The sequence below is a fragment of the Ictidomys tridecemlineatus genome, chromosome 7 (genome assembly GCF_052094955.1).
Source record: "Ictidomys tridecemlineatus isolate mIctTri1 chromosome 7, mIctTri1.hap1, whole genome shotgun sequence".
Taxonomy (NCBI): Eukaryota; Metazoa; Chordata; class Mammalia; order Rodentia; family Sciuridae; genus Ictidomys; species Ictidomys tridecemlineatus.
Genome location: NC_135483.1, coordinates 55,614,912 through 55,631,768, shown reverse-complemented (window position 1 = coordinate 55,631,768; position 16,857 = coordinate 55,614,912). Strand labels below are relative to the sequence as shown.

The window sequence follows — 16,857 nt, the reverse complement described above, 5'->3', positions numbered from 1 at the left end:
AAGTCTCTAGGCCACAATGGCTTCCAATGATTCATTCTTCAAGAGGCCTCCCAATATTGTGTAAGCTTCTGATTCTATGGAACTATATCAGCAAATGAAAAAAAAGTGTTTCTTTTCCCTGCTTGCTATTGATTTTTACTCAATTTTATTTTAAAAATAGCAGTAATGCCATACTCATCCTCCCTCCCTTCCTTCTTTCCTACTGTCTTGGGGGATTGAACCCAGGGCCTCATGCACACTATACAAGTGCTCTGTTACTATACTACACCCCCAGCCCTGACATGATCTTAACACTTAAGTAAAACATAATTATTTTTGCCCTTAGCATTTTGAAACAAATACATAATGAATTTATTTAAATTCTATGTATTCATGGCTTAAACTGCTGCATTGGTCAATATTTATGACCTAAGATATAAATTTCCTTTCTGTCCTTTCCTTCCCACCTTCCCTTCTTCTTTTCTCTCTTTCTCCCTGTCTCTCTTTCTTTCTTTCTACCACAACTGAAAGGAAAACAGTTAGAAGAACATAGTATCTGCTAACATAGTGCATACTTATCATTGAAAAAATAAATTGCCCCAATGAACATGGGTGTAACTTCTCTGCTGAACAAACATTTCGTGTAATGTCACAATTCATATCACAGTTATATTACTGGCTATAGTGTTTTGCTTTTTGTTTTTAATAGATCTAGAAATAAAGTGTTTACTTTTAACCAAAAAGTTATTGTTTGGCTTACTGTATCCAACAAAATTATTTGTAACTTCTGAAGGCTGGTTTCAAAAAATGGACAAGCACATGGAAGGCAGTTATTAATACAGATCAATTTTTATTTACATTTAAAACCCAAGCAAAAATAACAAAAGTATATTCACAAAGCATTTTTAAAATTTCTAGTGCCTCAAAAAAAGGATTAAAAATATGTATATTTATAAGGACTTTGCAATCTCTAGAAAGTTTTCACAAAATTAATTACATTAGAATTTAATTAACACATTTCACTGACCAATGACTAGCTTTCTTTCTGTTATATATCTAAATATCAGTAATAATGTATATATGTATATATAGATCTTCATTATTTACAGACTTCCTATTTGCAAAATTGCCTACTTATTTAAATCTATTTATTTATTTATTTGGGTACCAGAGATTGAACCTGGGGGGGAGGGTGCTCAACCATTGGCTATATCCCTTATCCTCCTTTTTAAATTTATTATTTTTTTTTTATTTTGAGGCAGGGTTTTCTTAAGTTGCTTAGGGCCCTGTTAAGTTGCTGAGGTTGGCTTTGAACTTGCAAATCTCCTGCCTCAGATTTCCTCAGAGTATTTTTGTAGTCACTCTTGAACATGTGCAGAGTAGTGAAAAGTTAGAATTGCTTGGTGCCCACATCCTCAGATGAAATCAAACAAGGAAATACTCTTCCTCATTTAGTTCTTCTTATATTGTAAACAAGTTTCCTTTTCGTGATGGATTTAGTACCACATTTTCTTCATTTTTGGACTTTCCGTTGATGGTTTTGCTGTGTAAAATGATCCCCAAGTGTTCAGTGTCCATCAGATCAAGAGGGTTGTGATGTGCCTTACAGAGAAAATACATGTGGTAGGTAAGCTTCATTCAGGAATGTTGTAGTGCTATTGGCTGAGTTTAGCATTGATGAATCAATAACATATATTAAATAGGTGTTTCTAAATAGAAGCACCAGAAAAGGCTATCCATTGGTTGTTTTTAAACATACTGTGACCAGAGGCTTGTGGGAGTTTAGTCCTTATTTCCTCTAGGAATGGTGGCCTAATGTTTGCTTTTTCAGTCTTCACAGTGACTTTAATAAAAATAATACCATGAGTAATGAGAATCTACTGCATATATGTGTGTGTATGTGTATATATGTGTATGTGTATATATGAGTGTGTATTTGTACATATACATATTTGCACATATGGATGTGTGTGTATATATGTACATATATATATATATGTTTTTTGCATTTAAGAAGTTAAAATAGAAAAATCATAGTAATCAATATCATGGTTTCTAAGAATACCAAAAGAAAAATAATTTTGACCATTAAAAAATTAAATGATAATCATTTTATTTTACTACATACATTCAAAATGTAATTTTTTAAAAATTTACTGCTAAAACTGGTGTGCTTACTAATAAGCTATTTTAATACCATGAAATTTGTTTTATAAACAGAAAATTAGCAAATTTTACAAATGTTGCTACGTAAGAAACTTCCACTTTGTAAATTAGTTAAAATTCAATACTTCTTCTTCCAACTTTATTAAAACACGCCTTTTGAGCTTTCTGTTCCTTTGTGGGAACTTAGTAGTTAATAAAAATCAATTAAGTGCTTTACTTCAACTTTTTCTTTTCTTTATGAAATCTTGAATAAAAGCTGGAAATATGACATCTCTACCTTTATCTCTAACCCTATTCTTGTGAGAGGATTTTGTGCATTTTGCAATTTCTTCTTCTAAGTTATTTTTTTCTGTCACATTTATCTACTCATTGTTTTTTTAATTTTTTTTATTCATTGTTCAAAACATTACAAAGCTCTTGACATATCATATCTCATACATTAGATTCAAGTGGGTTATGAACTCCCATTTTTACCCCAAATACAGATTGTTGAAGCAGGGAAGAGGAATAGTATATGGGTGGCACATGTAGCAAGCAGGGAACAGGGAGAGTCCTTGTGTGCTTTATGTGTGTCTTGGTACTGCTCACCTGCCATAGCATGGGCCTTGAAAGGATCCCAGATAGTGTTTTCTGCCTTATGGTATTTTATCAGATGCCCCTTTAGATTGATTTTTAAGATACAAGAGAGACTCTAACATGGGAAATTATGAACATGTTTACATTCAATCCTAGATGTTTAAAACCTTTAGCTCTAGGTAAAATCTTGATGAAACATATTTTTTTCTGTTTTTTAATTATTTTTTTTCTAATTGTTTATGGACATTTATTTTACTTATTTCTATATGGTGCTGAGAATTGAACCCAGTGCCACACACATTCTAGGCAAGTACTCTACCACTGAGCTACAACCCCAGCCTTTTTCTTTCTGTTTTTTAAATAAATGATATGAATATTTAATGTAACTTTGTCCAGAAGTTACTGTGAACATCAAATGATTTTGGGATTGCTTATTTGTCCTGTTGGCCAACTATAGGAAACAGATAATAATCATGTAAGCAGAACTAGGTACTTAAATACAAATTGACTTGTGAAGAAAAAGAAAAGAGTATTTTGAGAGGGCTGGGGATGTGGCTCAAGCCGTAGTGCGCTCGCCTGGCATGCGTGCGGCCCAGGTTCCATCCTCACCACCACATACAAACAAAGACATTGTGTCCGCAGAAAACTAAAAAATTAAAAAAAAAAAAAGAGTGTTTTGAAGAGAATATAGAAGGGGAGGTCAACTTTAAATTAGATGTGAATTTTTTTCATTATCTTTTACTACAATCTGTTTAGGCATACTGAAAGCTCTGTTGCTTCCTTAAATATTGGGCTTAGCATTTAGAATTTTTCTTCCAAAATAACTATGATTTTGAGCTTGTACAATCTCTTCAAAGTGTTTATCTTTCTCTTCTAATTTTTCAAAAATCTTTGTACAGTTTGATTCATTCTGGAAGAACCACACTTTTTTTCCCTCTAAATCATCAATTTATCAAAAAGTAGTGCCACTTTTTCTCTACTGCTTCCAATGAAACTGTATTTTACTTTTTTGTTTTATTTATACTCTCCTTAATTCTCTATAAATCCATTCACTTTTTTTTTTTACGTCTCAATCTATTGCCTTTGAGTTTTATCTTACTGTCATTTTATCTTCGTTCATTTTTGATAGATTAGAAAATTATTATTTGCCTTTATCTTTATGGTTTCTTCTTATTTTGCAAAGTATTTGTGCATACATGTGAAACCTCATAAAAATAATGAGAGAAAGCTTACTATTCATTGTCTAATTAAGGTATTTACCATAAACTATAACTAACCAAAATATCATCAGACAGTGTATATAGAATTATGGTATTTCAGGTAATTAATTTTGTCACTTTTTCTTCCCAACTTTAATCTGACCACCATTTGCCTTTCTTAAGAGGAGCAGCTACAGAGGTTAGCTAGCAGTAACGCCAGGAAGGTGTGAACAAGGCAAGACAGATTGAGTGTGCAGAGGCCATTATTTAGCTGATCTAGATATGAGCCTGGGTATCTAGGCCAGAAAGCCTTTGAGTAGAATCAGAGTTCCAACCAAGATATCTGGACCAAGCCCATTGCCCTGATGGATAGTTTATGTCAACCTAAATATGTTGGCATCAGAAGGCTTCTGTTCTTCTAGGTCCCTTAGGAAGATAGGAAGGCTGTGTTGTTAAAACTGAGTTCCCCTATTGCTGAGCTCCCAGGGCACTGGAAGGTAATACAAACAGGTAAGCTCTACCTATCACCCAGAAATGGACCTGATGACCTTGTAACTAATTAGCCTATCACCTGCCCAAGGCTGCTGTGCCTTCCACTCCTGTGTGACTTTCCATTTATGGTATTCCAGTAGGCAGCTCTGAACCTGTAGGAGAGTACAGCCATGAGTAATTAAAAAAGAAAGAAAGAAAAATAGCAGCCAGAGAAAGGGAAGGTAAGCAGAGCAATTAGAACAGGCCCTTCATTTAGCCAGAATTTCTGCAGCTGACTGTTGATAATTATAAGAAAAAATAATCACTATTTGAGGCACAAGGTATATTTAGATGTAACTCATGTTGCAAGACAAATGTGTAATTTTGAGCTTTAAACTTTACAAATCAGTGAGGCACTCTAGGGAGATCCAAATTAGAGGTCTAGAAAATGCACTAGAATAAATGTCTGAATGAGAACCAAACTGGAAATCATGAAGAAAACATAAGGGACATGGAAGATGGATAAAAATTACATTTGTTTTTTGAAAACTGCCATGTGCCAGGCATCAATGTTCAGTGTGCTTTTCAGTTTCAAATTTATTTAATAATTATGAGGACCCTTTGAGATAGAAATGTAGAGAAACCTAACATGAGAATAGCAGGAGATTTGGGAAGGCAAGAATAAAAAGGAAATATCCTGAAAATGCAATGGAAGAAATCACCTGGATGAAAAAAATTAAGTACTGACCGAAGGGGCTCCTCAAGTTCCATGGAGGACTGATTGAAAAAAGTAAATTGAGAGATGAACCCCTAGACGTTTAGTACAATTCCTGAATTCCAAATATCAACATTCAAATTTTGCATTTCAATACATGATGTTAGAATTGATAGGAATTACTTTTAAAGAAGCTTGAAATAAAAGTCTTTTACATCTTATCCTGTCTTTACACAGGATGTTTTTTACCTATTAGAATAAAAGCAATCTACTCAACATCAAATTGTTATGTTTTCTCCTTTCTTTGTTTAAATATGTAGGGAACTTTATGTTTTATATTTATGTGTGTGTGTGGGGGGGTGTGTATGTGTGTGCATGTGCGCATGTGTCATATGAGCCCAATTTACTTGTTTCCAAGAGATTCAAAATGCCAGAACAATTATTTGTATAAAATAGCCTTTTTGTCATACTGAGTTCAAATTACTACCTTTATAATATATTAACATTTCATATATAAGAGATAATTTGGGATTTCTCTTTTATCTCCTGATCCATTCATCTATTCTAATGTACTATTATACTCTTTATTATAATGGTTTTATGTTTGCACATTGGATAATATCAGTCCTTCTTTTCTTTCATTTATTACTTTTGATGCCACAATTTTTCTAATCTTCAATATGACTTTGAAGTCATGTCATCTAAAACCACTTTACTCAATCAAAAATAAATGAATAAAACCCATCCTATAGATGGCTTTCTAATTGGAATTTCAGGTGGTATTATTCTGACAGAATTGTGATTTTTATGATTCTAGTTTTACATATAGTAAGATTGAATCTTTCTTATTTTTTTCATTTCTGGCTGGATATTTTCTAAAGATTATTTTCAGGTCATTTCTCAAGATAACAATTATTTATTTTTCCCCCGTTTGAAATGTTACAATATAAAGGATAATATTGATTAGTATTAGTGAGAATGCATACTCCACCAGTATTCTTAGGTTCAAGGAAATGCCCTTTGTGTTTCACCATTGAGAATATATTTGAGTTTTCAGTGACCTTCCTTTTTAATATTTATGGGGGACTTTCAACACTACTGCTTGCTTCTTCACATGAATCATGTTTCCTAAACGTTACCTGTGATCTTTGTTCCTGGAATGCAAATAAATGGGGCAATTAGAAGAATGGTTTTGGTGTTCTGGAAAGTGTTAGCATTGTACCATGGTACAGATACACAGTCATATACAAGAGACTGCATACAAAAGTCAGGATGAATTTTACTTCTGACTTAAACTAGTACTAGATTGGTAATCTTATGTATATCATTGTTAACTTCCCACTAAAATACCTAAAAATTAATGACAATGCATACTAAGACTAAATTCAAGGGTCAATAGGAGGGCTTACACCCTCTTCTATTTACCTAAAACCAGTGTTTTAATTTAGAAATTTATGTGTTTAGGACATTAATTACATTTCTCAATCCAGCTTCATGGCTATTGTGGAAAGACTCTAATAACCTTTATAATGATTCAGGTGCCTTTATAAAGATATAAATTGTCATCATTATCATCATGACCATCATGGAGATGATGATGATTACTTGATTGACCATTCCAGGAAGGAAGGAAGGAATTTTCTCAGTTCATTCTTATAAAAATAATTGGAATAATGCTTGATGTATAAAATGTACTCATGTTGGACTAGAAAAGATGAGGAAAGGGATCATGGGGAGGGGAAGGAAGAAGGATGGATGCAGATAAGATCAAAGTATGTTAAATGTGTGAGTGAGCATGGCATAATGGAAGTTATTATTCTGCATAATTAACATGCATCAGTAAAAAATATACTCATGCTCAATATAAATTCTTTGTCAAATTAATTGCTTGCATATATCTTTTATTCATACATTCAGTAAGAATTTGTGGACAGACAGTGCTCCAGGCACTAGAGACACGAACAGAAAATAGAACTTGCCTGCCCTATATAGCTCACATCTGAAAGCAATGGTTCCCAGACTTTGCTGCACATTGAAATCACCTAAAGATTTTTTAAAACATTGACACTAATCGGTCATCTTCAAATATTCTTCTTAAATTGTTATCTGATGCAACTTGGACCTGGGTTGGGAGTGTCTATAAAATTTCCCAGATGTTTCCAAAGTGCAGTAGAATTTTTGAATCACTGGACTGATAGAAAGTTAATCACTAAGCAAATCCAAACTACTTACTTGAGAGCGATGATCACTTGTGTAAGGAGAGCTACCATCTTACTATCTAAGATGATTCATTCAAGTTAGATGCATATATTTACTACTAAAATTATAGTAACTTTGCCCTATATTTTTACACAAAAGAAGTATTTTAGTATGGTATGTTTTGAAAATCCAACCAACATTTTAATAAAAATGCATGCTTTTTCAAAAGGAGAGTAGACTATATACCTATCTTTTAAAAATTCAGATGTTTAGTTGTATCCAAGTCAAATATCATATTAAAATGTTCTCCTTAAGTGTCAAAAAAGAGTTTTAAAGAGGAATGCTGACCAGTTCTTGACTGTGTGACTGTATCTATAATGTATTATTACATTTTTAAATGGGGAAATTACAATTCCTATTTATTTACTTGGCTTCCAGATACTGAAGTTTATGGTTATTATAATACATTTATTTTAAATGTTCAAGTCTAAATGTGCACTCAGCATAGTAAAACTGCTGCTATTTTTCTTAAACACTACACTTGAGAAGATGTTTGAAACAGGGATTGGCCCAAACTGATAACTTCCTTCCCATCAGCTGGTCTAATGCAGCAAATTTGGTATCAAGAGTGCCACCATAGTCTTAAACAATTCTGAATAGCTTTGCTGAGTTTGCAGTGGCAACAGTGATAACACCCATTGCATAAAAGAAGAAAAAAGAAAAAATTGTACCAGTTAAGTGCTAACGTGTGCTTTATACTACTTATTTTTTTATTTTCTTTACAACTATAAATTCCAGTTAATAATTTAGTGCTAATCAGCTCCTTATCTTCTGAAAAGGAGAGTCTATTTTGAATCACAAGGCAACTGACCTTGGAGGTAGTTTAATATATGCAGATTTCTTATATTGTCCCTGTTCTTTTACTCAAGGCATTTCTTGGTTACACGTAGGTCTGAACTGCACAATATTCTTGTCCATGTTAACTGATTTAATTATGATAGAGTTGACACTCTTCCTTAATTTTGAATTTTACATTTTTTTGTGAAACTAGTTTCAAATAATAACATGATGGTTTAACAAGCAAATAAAATAAAAATGAAAAGTTGAGGTAAATCTTGTGTACTACAAAGAATACCAGAATCTTTCTAAATTAATTAGGTTTTTCACAAGGTGATCATATCTCTCTGTCCAAATAATTTTTTCCATCAAATGACATTTTCTAGAATGATGTAAATTATTTGCATTGATCAGAAAAAGAAGATGTGGATCAAATGTAAAACTAAAATAAGAATTTAAAGTCGGTTCCTTGGATTAAGTTTCACAAATTAAAAAAAAGGAATTGAGAAATGAGTTATAGAATAATTATAATTTTAAGGGTAATTATGAAACTATGTAAGAAAGTAAATGAATGTTCAGTTGAAATTTAAGAAATCTTTAGCAATACTAGGTCAGGAATATGTGTCAATAATATTAAAAATAATAGGCTGTTTATAACATCAAAAATGACTTTGACTTTAATGTCCTAGTGAGTTAAGGTGATTCTGTTGGCCATTGCATAGACTGCTAGGTCAAAGACCAAGGAAAAGAAAAGAAAAGAAAATTTGTTTTTAACTAAAAATTTGTATAATGTGGCTTTTATGAACAGGTTTCTTAAACTCTCTGAAAGTATCCCCTCATTACAAGCAGCTTCAAACTTCGTTATATGTCAATGATAACAACTTGTTTTGAAGACTAATCTTATTTTTATTTGCTTATTGTAATATTTTTATTTTCCTATTTTCTCACACCAAAATTAGGAGAAAGAAGAGGCTGGATTTCTATTTCAAAAAGAGAAATGAATATTAAGTTACAGTATTAGCAAGGAGATACAGTGATTTATTTTAATACAGTTTTTTTTTTTGAGAAATGAAAATTGCTTTGCTTTAGATTAATAAGCCATTTTGTTAGACATTATTCTCCACTTAATATTTTTCTACTTACACTGGAAAATATGCTGGGTTGATTTAGATTGTAACTTGTTGAAATTTCATCTGGATTTTGATGATCCTATTTATATAATCTTCATGCTTAGAAAGTGGAATATGAAACCAACAAAAATTACAGGTGTACTTTTGGGATTAATATGCATTTTGGGTAAGGTAAAATAATCTTAAAGAAATAAATTTAGTGAACACATTTTATGTTTTTATATTGGTGTTAGCATCTCAAATTGTTTTCATGAAAATTCTCTCATGAAAATAACCTTGTTTTTTATTAGCCTGTTTGCTATTTTCAATCACGCTATGAAGGAATGATTAAATCAAATATAAAGTTTAGAACAATTTAACAGGCTTAATAGTGTTACAGATAAGATAGAAATGTTTCTGGTATTATCTTGAATAGTCAGTAGGAAATTGAGTTGTTCTCTTTTAAAGGACTGTGCTGTTTTCATCTCATTATGTGGCTCTAAAATATTTTAAATTATATATTTTACATGCCAACTTACAGAACCATTGTTTTGACAAAAAAACACATCTTTCAACATTGTTAGTTGTGCTACTCAAAATTGACTTTTTATCTGCAAATAATTTTGTCATTCTCTGTGGAATATTTGACCTGACCAGGTCTAAGACAGTACATCTAAGCCTACAAAACATGAGATTACACTAAAAAAAAAAGAGTAATATTTTGCTCAGCTTTGAGAGCAGATACTTGAAAGTAACATCTTCTGCTAAGAGATTTTCAGTAAGCCATAGCTTCTCATTTATATTCTTAGTTTTGGATATGAAGTTTATATATTTGTGTTTTAGAAAAGGTGTGCTTCTAATTTAAAATTATTATTTCATATATAAGAATATACACATGATGTTTTTTCCCAATTAAACTTTCCAAAATAGACTTAAAAGTACTCATAAATTTATGTTGATTATAGGGTTTAGTAATATTAGTCTCTTTTATTTAAGAATAATTGTTTCTATTGTCACTAGGGCATAAAAATAGTTTTTCTTTTAATTAATTAAGCTCTTAATCTAATATAGCCTTAATGAATTCACTCATAGGAATTACTTGATGAAGCAATAATGAAAGGCTGTCTGGCTGATATCCATCAGCCTCTGTCTTGAAAATAAGTAAATTTTAAAGTGAAAACATATAAATTAGAACTATATCTGTTTTATGTATCTAGGGTTTATATAATTTAATTTTATAATTCAATTTTGTTCAGTTGTGCCATGCATATGTTTTCTGAATCATGAAAACTCCACAATCACTGCTGAATGTAAAACACAAAGGAATACTAAGAGTATGATACTTGTTTTGATTATGATGCATAAGTAAAAATCCAAAACTAATCATAACTAAAATTATTTCTGTGACATTTTCTTCTTTTCTCATCTATTTTTTCTTTTCTTCTTTATCCTCTTTCATCTTCCTTTTCTTCTTTTTAAACAAATAACAATATTTTGAATATAGACTAATTGGGTTTAGAAGTAGAGAATAAAAACTGGTCATAAAGAAGAATATAATTTATAAACACAAGTTATCTCAAGTTGAAATCAATATAACAGAACCCCTCAACTCCATCTAGTTAACTCCTGGGATTAATTCAGGGTCTCAATTTCCTTTGTGGAACATACTAATTGTTTTCCAGGGTAGTTCATCTCTCCAACTTTGTATATTGTGTCAAGAGTAACATGCATTTGTCACCTCAGGTGTCACTGCCATTTTTCTTGTATTTTCATTTCATAATTTATTTAAATATTGTACAATTTAATGCAAAATGATTGGTGGGAAAGTTTTGTTTTGTTTTTTTTTTTGACAGGGGTGTCAAAACCAAGGAAACTACTTTGGAATTGAATAAAAGCAAGTTGACAAAAGTATATGAAATATTTTATAAAAACTATAAAATTGAGCAAGTCTTTTGTTTTCAGATTGCTTTACAAATAGCTTTGACTTTTTTTTTTTCATTAAAAAAATTAGAACCTCTAGATAGGGAAGAGAGGTGGGAGGAAAAGGGAGGGAGAAGGGGAATTCCATGGAAGAGGGAAGGAAACCCCCCCTTCAATATACAGAATTCAGGTATGATGATGTGAGGGGGGAAAAAAAAGAAGTGGGTTACATTAGATTGGGTAGAGAGAAGTGATGGGACTGGAGGGGAGGAGAAGGGGGGAATGGAAGGACAACAGAATAAAATAGACATTATTATTGCTGTGGGTATATACGTGACTGCATGACCAGTGTAATTCTGCAACCTGTACACTCAGAAAAATGAGAAATTATATCCCATCTGATTCAAATGTATGATATGTCAAGATCATTGTACTGTCATGTGTAACTAATTAAAACAATAAAAAAGAAAGAAAGAAAGAAAACAAAATTTGAAAAAAATTAGAAATCAAAAGCTGTGCCTGAGAGTTAAGAAGGAAAAAAATAGTAACAAATCCATAATAGTGGATTCTTACTCAAAGAAAAAGATCTTGATTCTATAACAAAACAATAGTATTCCTATCTACTTAAGTCTTATATAATAAACCATCAAATATACCTATGACCTTTATATGATTCTCTTTTAATTATTTTGTTTACTTAATTAGTTCAGTAAATTATTCCTTCTAGAATTTAAGAAAAGAGGGTTTCCATTGTGCTTTGTAATGTCTGAGAAAAAAGTTAAGGATGATTTTTCTTTTGTTAGACTAACTGAATTCTATGAGTGTTTTGACATCTGAGTATCATTAGGAAGACACACTGCCCACTTGAGGAGACATGGCTGCCATTTTGGGTCTAAGATAGCTTCCAGAAAGTTTCAAGTGTTTACTTTGTGAAACGAGGGAAATAATTTACAATAACATGGATGGGAAACAGGTTTCATCTTGAAATAAAACTCTGATTAAATGCCAGTGGATACTTGAAAATCTGTTCTGAGATGACTTGATAGCCCTTCACCATAGAACTGGATGCTTTGGTCTGGTAGTGATGTCTGCCATGGGAACAACGTGGAGTAGAATGATAAAACTGTGACAAAATTACTCTACTGAGCTATAACTACTTTATTTTAGTGTTTTCAGTTTTAAAATAAAAGTTTTTAAAGGTTTTTTTTTTCTTTTTTACCTCCTGTTGCAACACTCCCACTGGTGATGTCCTTTAGTATTGGTTAGTAACCACATAGATGAGAAAGATTGGGACCAATGCGGGATTTATCCTTTTCATCCTCACAAGAAACACATCTTTGTTACTTTACGACACAATGCGAAATATTTGTACAAATAAAAACAAATAGTTGGGCTGGGGATGTGGCTCAAGCGGTAGCACGCTCACCTGGCATGCGTGCGGCCCGGGTTCGATCCTCAGCACCACATACAACCAAAGATATTGTTTCCGCCGAAAAACTAAAAAAAATAAATAAATATTAAAATTTCTCTGTCTCTTTCTCTCTCCCCTCTATTTCTCTCTTTAAAAAAAAAATAGGTTTTTTTTTGCTGTAACTTCTCCAAAAACTCAATATGTTTTGTCTTCATTAGAGAAAACTAGTCTAAAATTTGTTCAACAATATTATTTTTATTATTATATAGTTAAGATGAGTAAAAGTATACAGAACATGAGAGCAAAAGGACTGTTCCAATGATCACTGTTTGATTTAGTAAATTTTAGCTAAGGTTTTCTTCAAGGTCCTTGACATGGAACATGATTTTGAATTTATATTAGGATAGCTTTTCTGGATGAAAACTATAATAATATCTAAGACAGTATATTCACAAATTTCATTAATATAAGATATTGATTAAGAAGAATTACTTTGTTTTAATCTTCACCAATGTAGAAAAATGAATTCTCGAATTTATAATGTAAATGGTACTACAATTCTTTCTTTGAAGATTATGTCAATGCATGTATTTTCATGTCAATAAAATATGCTCATTGAATCCCATCATCTAAACATTCCCCAAACTCTAAATGCCATAAATATACATAAAAGACATACATGTTATATTGATGAAGATTGATGATAGGTATGTGTAAATGCACATGTTAGGGACAATTTTACTTCAGTTAATGCCTAGTAATGTGACAAGCATCAGAAAATGATAAAAGAAGGAAATCTTCCTTATTTAGCAATTATTAATTTAATAACTAAAATACACTGCTCTAACTATGGGAGATTTACAAATGTGAAAACACAAAACCCCAGAAACTGACAGAGACTATTATATTAGGAATCTCCCCAGGAAGCTACTGGAATGTACCATAAATCCCTGTCATTACAAATTACAAATTTATTTTCCTACAAAATAAAGTTTTATTGTACATGTAAGAAAGCTTGAAACTGTTCAGTCTTCATTTATAGTCTTGACACATCAATTTTATAACAGTAAATTTTGCCTTTCAAAATATGTGGTATATGGATGGTTCCAAGCCCCTGAAATGGGCTACTTCACATTATAATTGCTGCTTCAAACCTGAGAGATTCCCTTTTCTGTTTAATCCTTCTCTTAATGACCTCATTTATTGTCTACTGGAAATCAATTTAGAAAATCATGTTAGTTCACTGAGCACTTCAGATAAGGCAATTCCATGAAGCATTCCAAGATTATCGCAAGGAGTTGCTCTCATATGCCATAAAACAAGAAAGAGGTAAAATATGACCTGTTGCAGGATGGTTACAGTTTTACAGCCCCTCCCACTGCAGCTCTTAAGTCACTCAGTTACACTTAGCTCTGGATTATCACTCTCAGATTGAAAGCAAAACACTGGGTTTTTCTGGGCTTGAGGTGCCACTTGTATGTGTGTCTCTCAGTCGATGATGAGGATATCAGAACCGATTCTGGACATGGACGTGGGAAATTACAGTGAAGTTTTGGACCCAAATTATACCACTTTGGAATTTGAAACGATGCAGATTTTATATAATTCAAATGGTGAGTGCTCATCTGCTTATAGATCTATGAAAAAGTAAACATAGCAGGGAGAAGTGAAGTTGAGCTTCCCAAAGATGGTGGCTCAGGGTTTTATTGCTGGAGAAATCAAGGCAAGCCTTTTTTAAGGATACAAATCTGAGTTTTTGCACTTCATTACAAAATTTAAATTAATAATGCTATGGCTATTTTATGTTACAAGTAGAAAAATCCAGTTTTGTGTAATAAAGTAACCTCAGAATTCTGTCATGGGCTAGTTAGAGAGGTAAAAGGAGTAGTTTCAGTAGATACTTTATTTGCTGTAAATCACAGTAATAAATAACATTGACAGATTGGCTGTGAAAAAATATTTTCTATGCAATATTTAGAATGACTTATGGAACAGAGTTTCTATAGAACACTGAATACTTTTACTGATTGCCTCCTCCTTTCATTATTCCAGTTTTTGGTTGCTGCTGAGGAGAAACTACATTTAAAATCACTGTCAAGCTTTTGTGTTGAACAGAAATATGAAAAGAAATAGAGGTTTATATTATAACCTCACTTGACAGGCTAATGTTTAGCCACACAAAGCTCTTGGTATTTATCTACTGTAACATTTTAACTTTAAATAAGACATGAATTGTCTTTGCATAATACAGTTTGCTATTGTCTTTGAATTTGGATTTTTCCCCCAAGTATAAGTCTCGTCCAAGACAGACTGTAATTGTTAGAACTTCTAATATCTTGTAATTGTGTATACTTTGGAATTTTTTTTTTGTGTGTGTATGTGTGCATATGTGTTTAGGTCAGGATTGAGAAATCATTTATATTAAAAGTATCCTAATATTCTACTTTAATGTACAATTTTTATGACACATGTTCTGGTTATATTGCCAGTAAGCAAATTCCAGTTATATTTCCTTTTTAACAGGGAGGTTTAAAAAAAATGTCAAAAGATGAATTCTGAAATTTAAGCACAAATAGAGTTAAAATGAACCTACTGTTCAACCCTTAGGAAGTAATTATTTTGAGTAGACGTATTTCATAGAATTTCTCAATAGAATCATGACTTTAAAAAATGACTCTAGCTTCCTAAATGATACCAACAGATTTACTATAAGAATTTACCAATGTATGCTATAATAACTAAATTGTATGGCTATTTTTCAATTATTATTTAATTTGTTTATAATAACTGTCAATTATATGTAACTATTGCTAAACTTAGGATTAAATTTGTTTTTAATATTTCCACCTAATATTTAGAATATAACCAATTTTAAACACTTTGACTTCCATATGGCTAATGTTCTTGTTAATGTTACTAAAAGAAAAATTCTTTGCATTTTAGTTCTATAGTGTAGGATGATGAACCTTAAATATATTCCCATTAAAGTTTTTTTATGACTTTATGAAATTATATATAGCAGTTTACTCTGAAGCATTAGTAAGTAGAATAAATGTGATGTCATGGGGTGTAACTGGGATATGACAACCTTTAATTTTACTTTTTTTATATTAAATAGAGATATAATGAGTTCTTTATTATTATATAATTTATGGTAAATTAAAATTTTAATATACTACATGTGGAGGGTACTGGGGACTGAATCCAGGAGAATTTTACTTCTGAGCTATATCTTAGCCTGTTTTTTTTTTGTGGGGGATGGGTACCTCAGGGGCACTCAACCACTGAGCCACATCCCTAGCCTTTTTTTAATATTTTATTTAGAGACAGAGTTCCACTGAGTATCTTAGTACCTTGCTTTTGCTGAGGCTGGCTTTGAACTCATGATCCTCCTGAGCCACTTAGCCTCTTCTATTTTGGGGGGATGCAATCTGCCAAGTATTGAACCAGGGGCACTTAACCACTGAACCACATCATATGACCTATTTAAAAATATTGTTTATCTTGAGACAGGGACTCATAAAGTTGCTTAGGGCCTCGCTAAGTTGCTGAGGTAAGATTTGAACTTGAGATCCTCCTTCCATAGCCTCCAGATTTTGTTTTGTTTTGTTTTCTGAGATAGAGTCTTGCTAAGTTGCACAAGTGGTCCCTGAAATGATGATAGTCCTCCTTTTTCAGTCTTCTGAGTAGCTGGAATTAGAGGCATGTGCTACTGTACTTGGAATATATTCCCTTATAGTTAATATATTTTGAGTACATACAGATTTTAAAGATGCATTCAACAATATCAACTCATTAAAATATATTTACTTACTACATATTTATTTTTAATGTCTGTTCTTACAAAACTATACATTAGGGAGCTGGGGGTATAGCTCAGTTGGTAGAGTGCTTGCCTAGCATGCACAAAACCCAGGGTTCAATTCCCAATATCATGCACCCCCCCCAAAAAAAAAAAACAACTATACATTAGATGTCCTGTAAATGCTGGCACAATTCTAAGAGCTGGAAAACAGATAAATTCTCTGACATCTTGAAGTTTATATTCTGTGCATAAAGATGGGTTACAAATGAGCAAACCAATACATAATATAATTTTAGGCAAGGGCATTTCTATAAAAATAATAATAATAGCCAAGCTCCAAGTTCTACTTGAAGGGTAGATGAGAGGTAACTTTTTAAAGTCTTACAGAAGAAATTTCCTTCCAGACAAGTGTAAAAAAGTTCCAAGGTCAAATTAGGGCTTCAAGAAACAAACAAAAAATGGTAACACTG

At 31.9% G+C, this 16,857-nt stretch overlaps 1 protein-coding gene across 8 annotated transcripts in view; it reads left to right on the top strand.

Moving 5' to 3' along the window:
- Window positions 1-16,857, top strand: part of Hnf4g (hepatocyte nuclear factor 4 gamma) — a 132,985-nt gene that overhangs the window by 91,219 nt on the left and 24,909 nt on the right. Inside the window, exon 1 of one of the 8 annotated variants that reach the window (XM_005335837.4) lies at window positions 13,990-14,195. The exons of the other annotated variants lie outside the window; for them this stretch is intronic. Within the exon in view, the coding sequence (XP_005335894.3) occupies window positions 14,060-14,195 (136 nt within the window). The 5' untranslated portion in view covers window positions 13,990-14,059. Of the gene's footprint in view, window positions 1-13,989; window positions 14,196-16,857 lie in introns of those variants that run through there. 8 annotated transcript variants of the gene reach the window in all.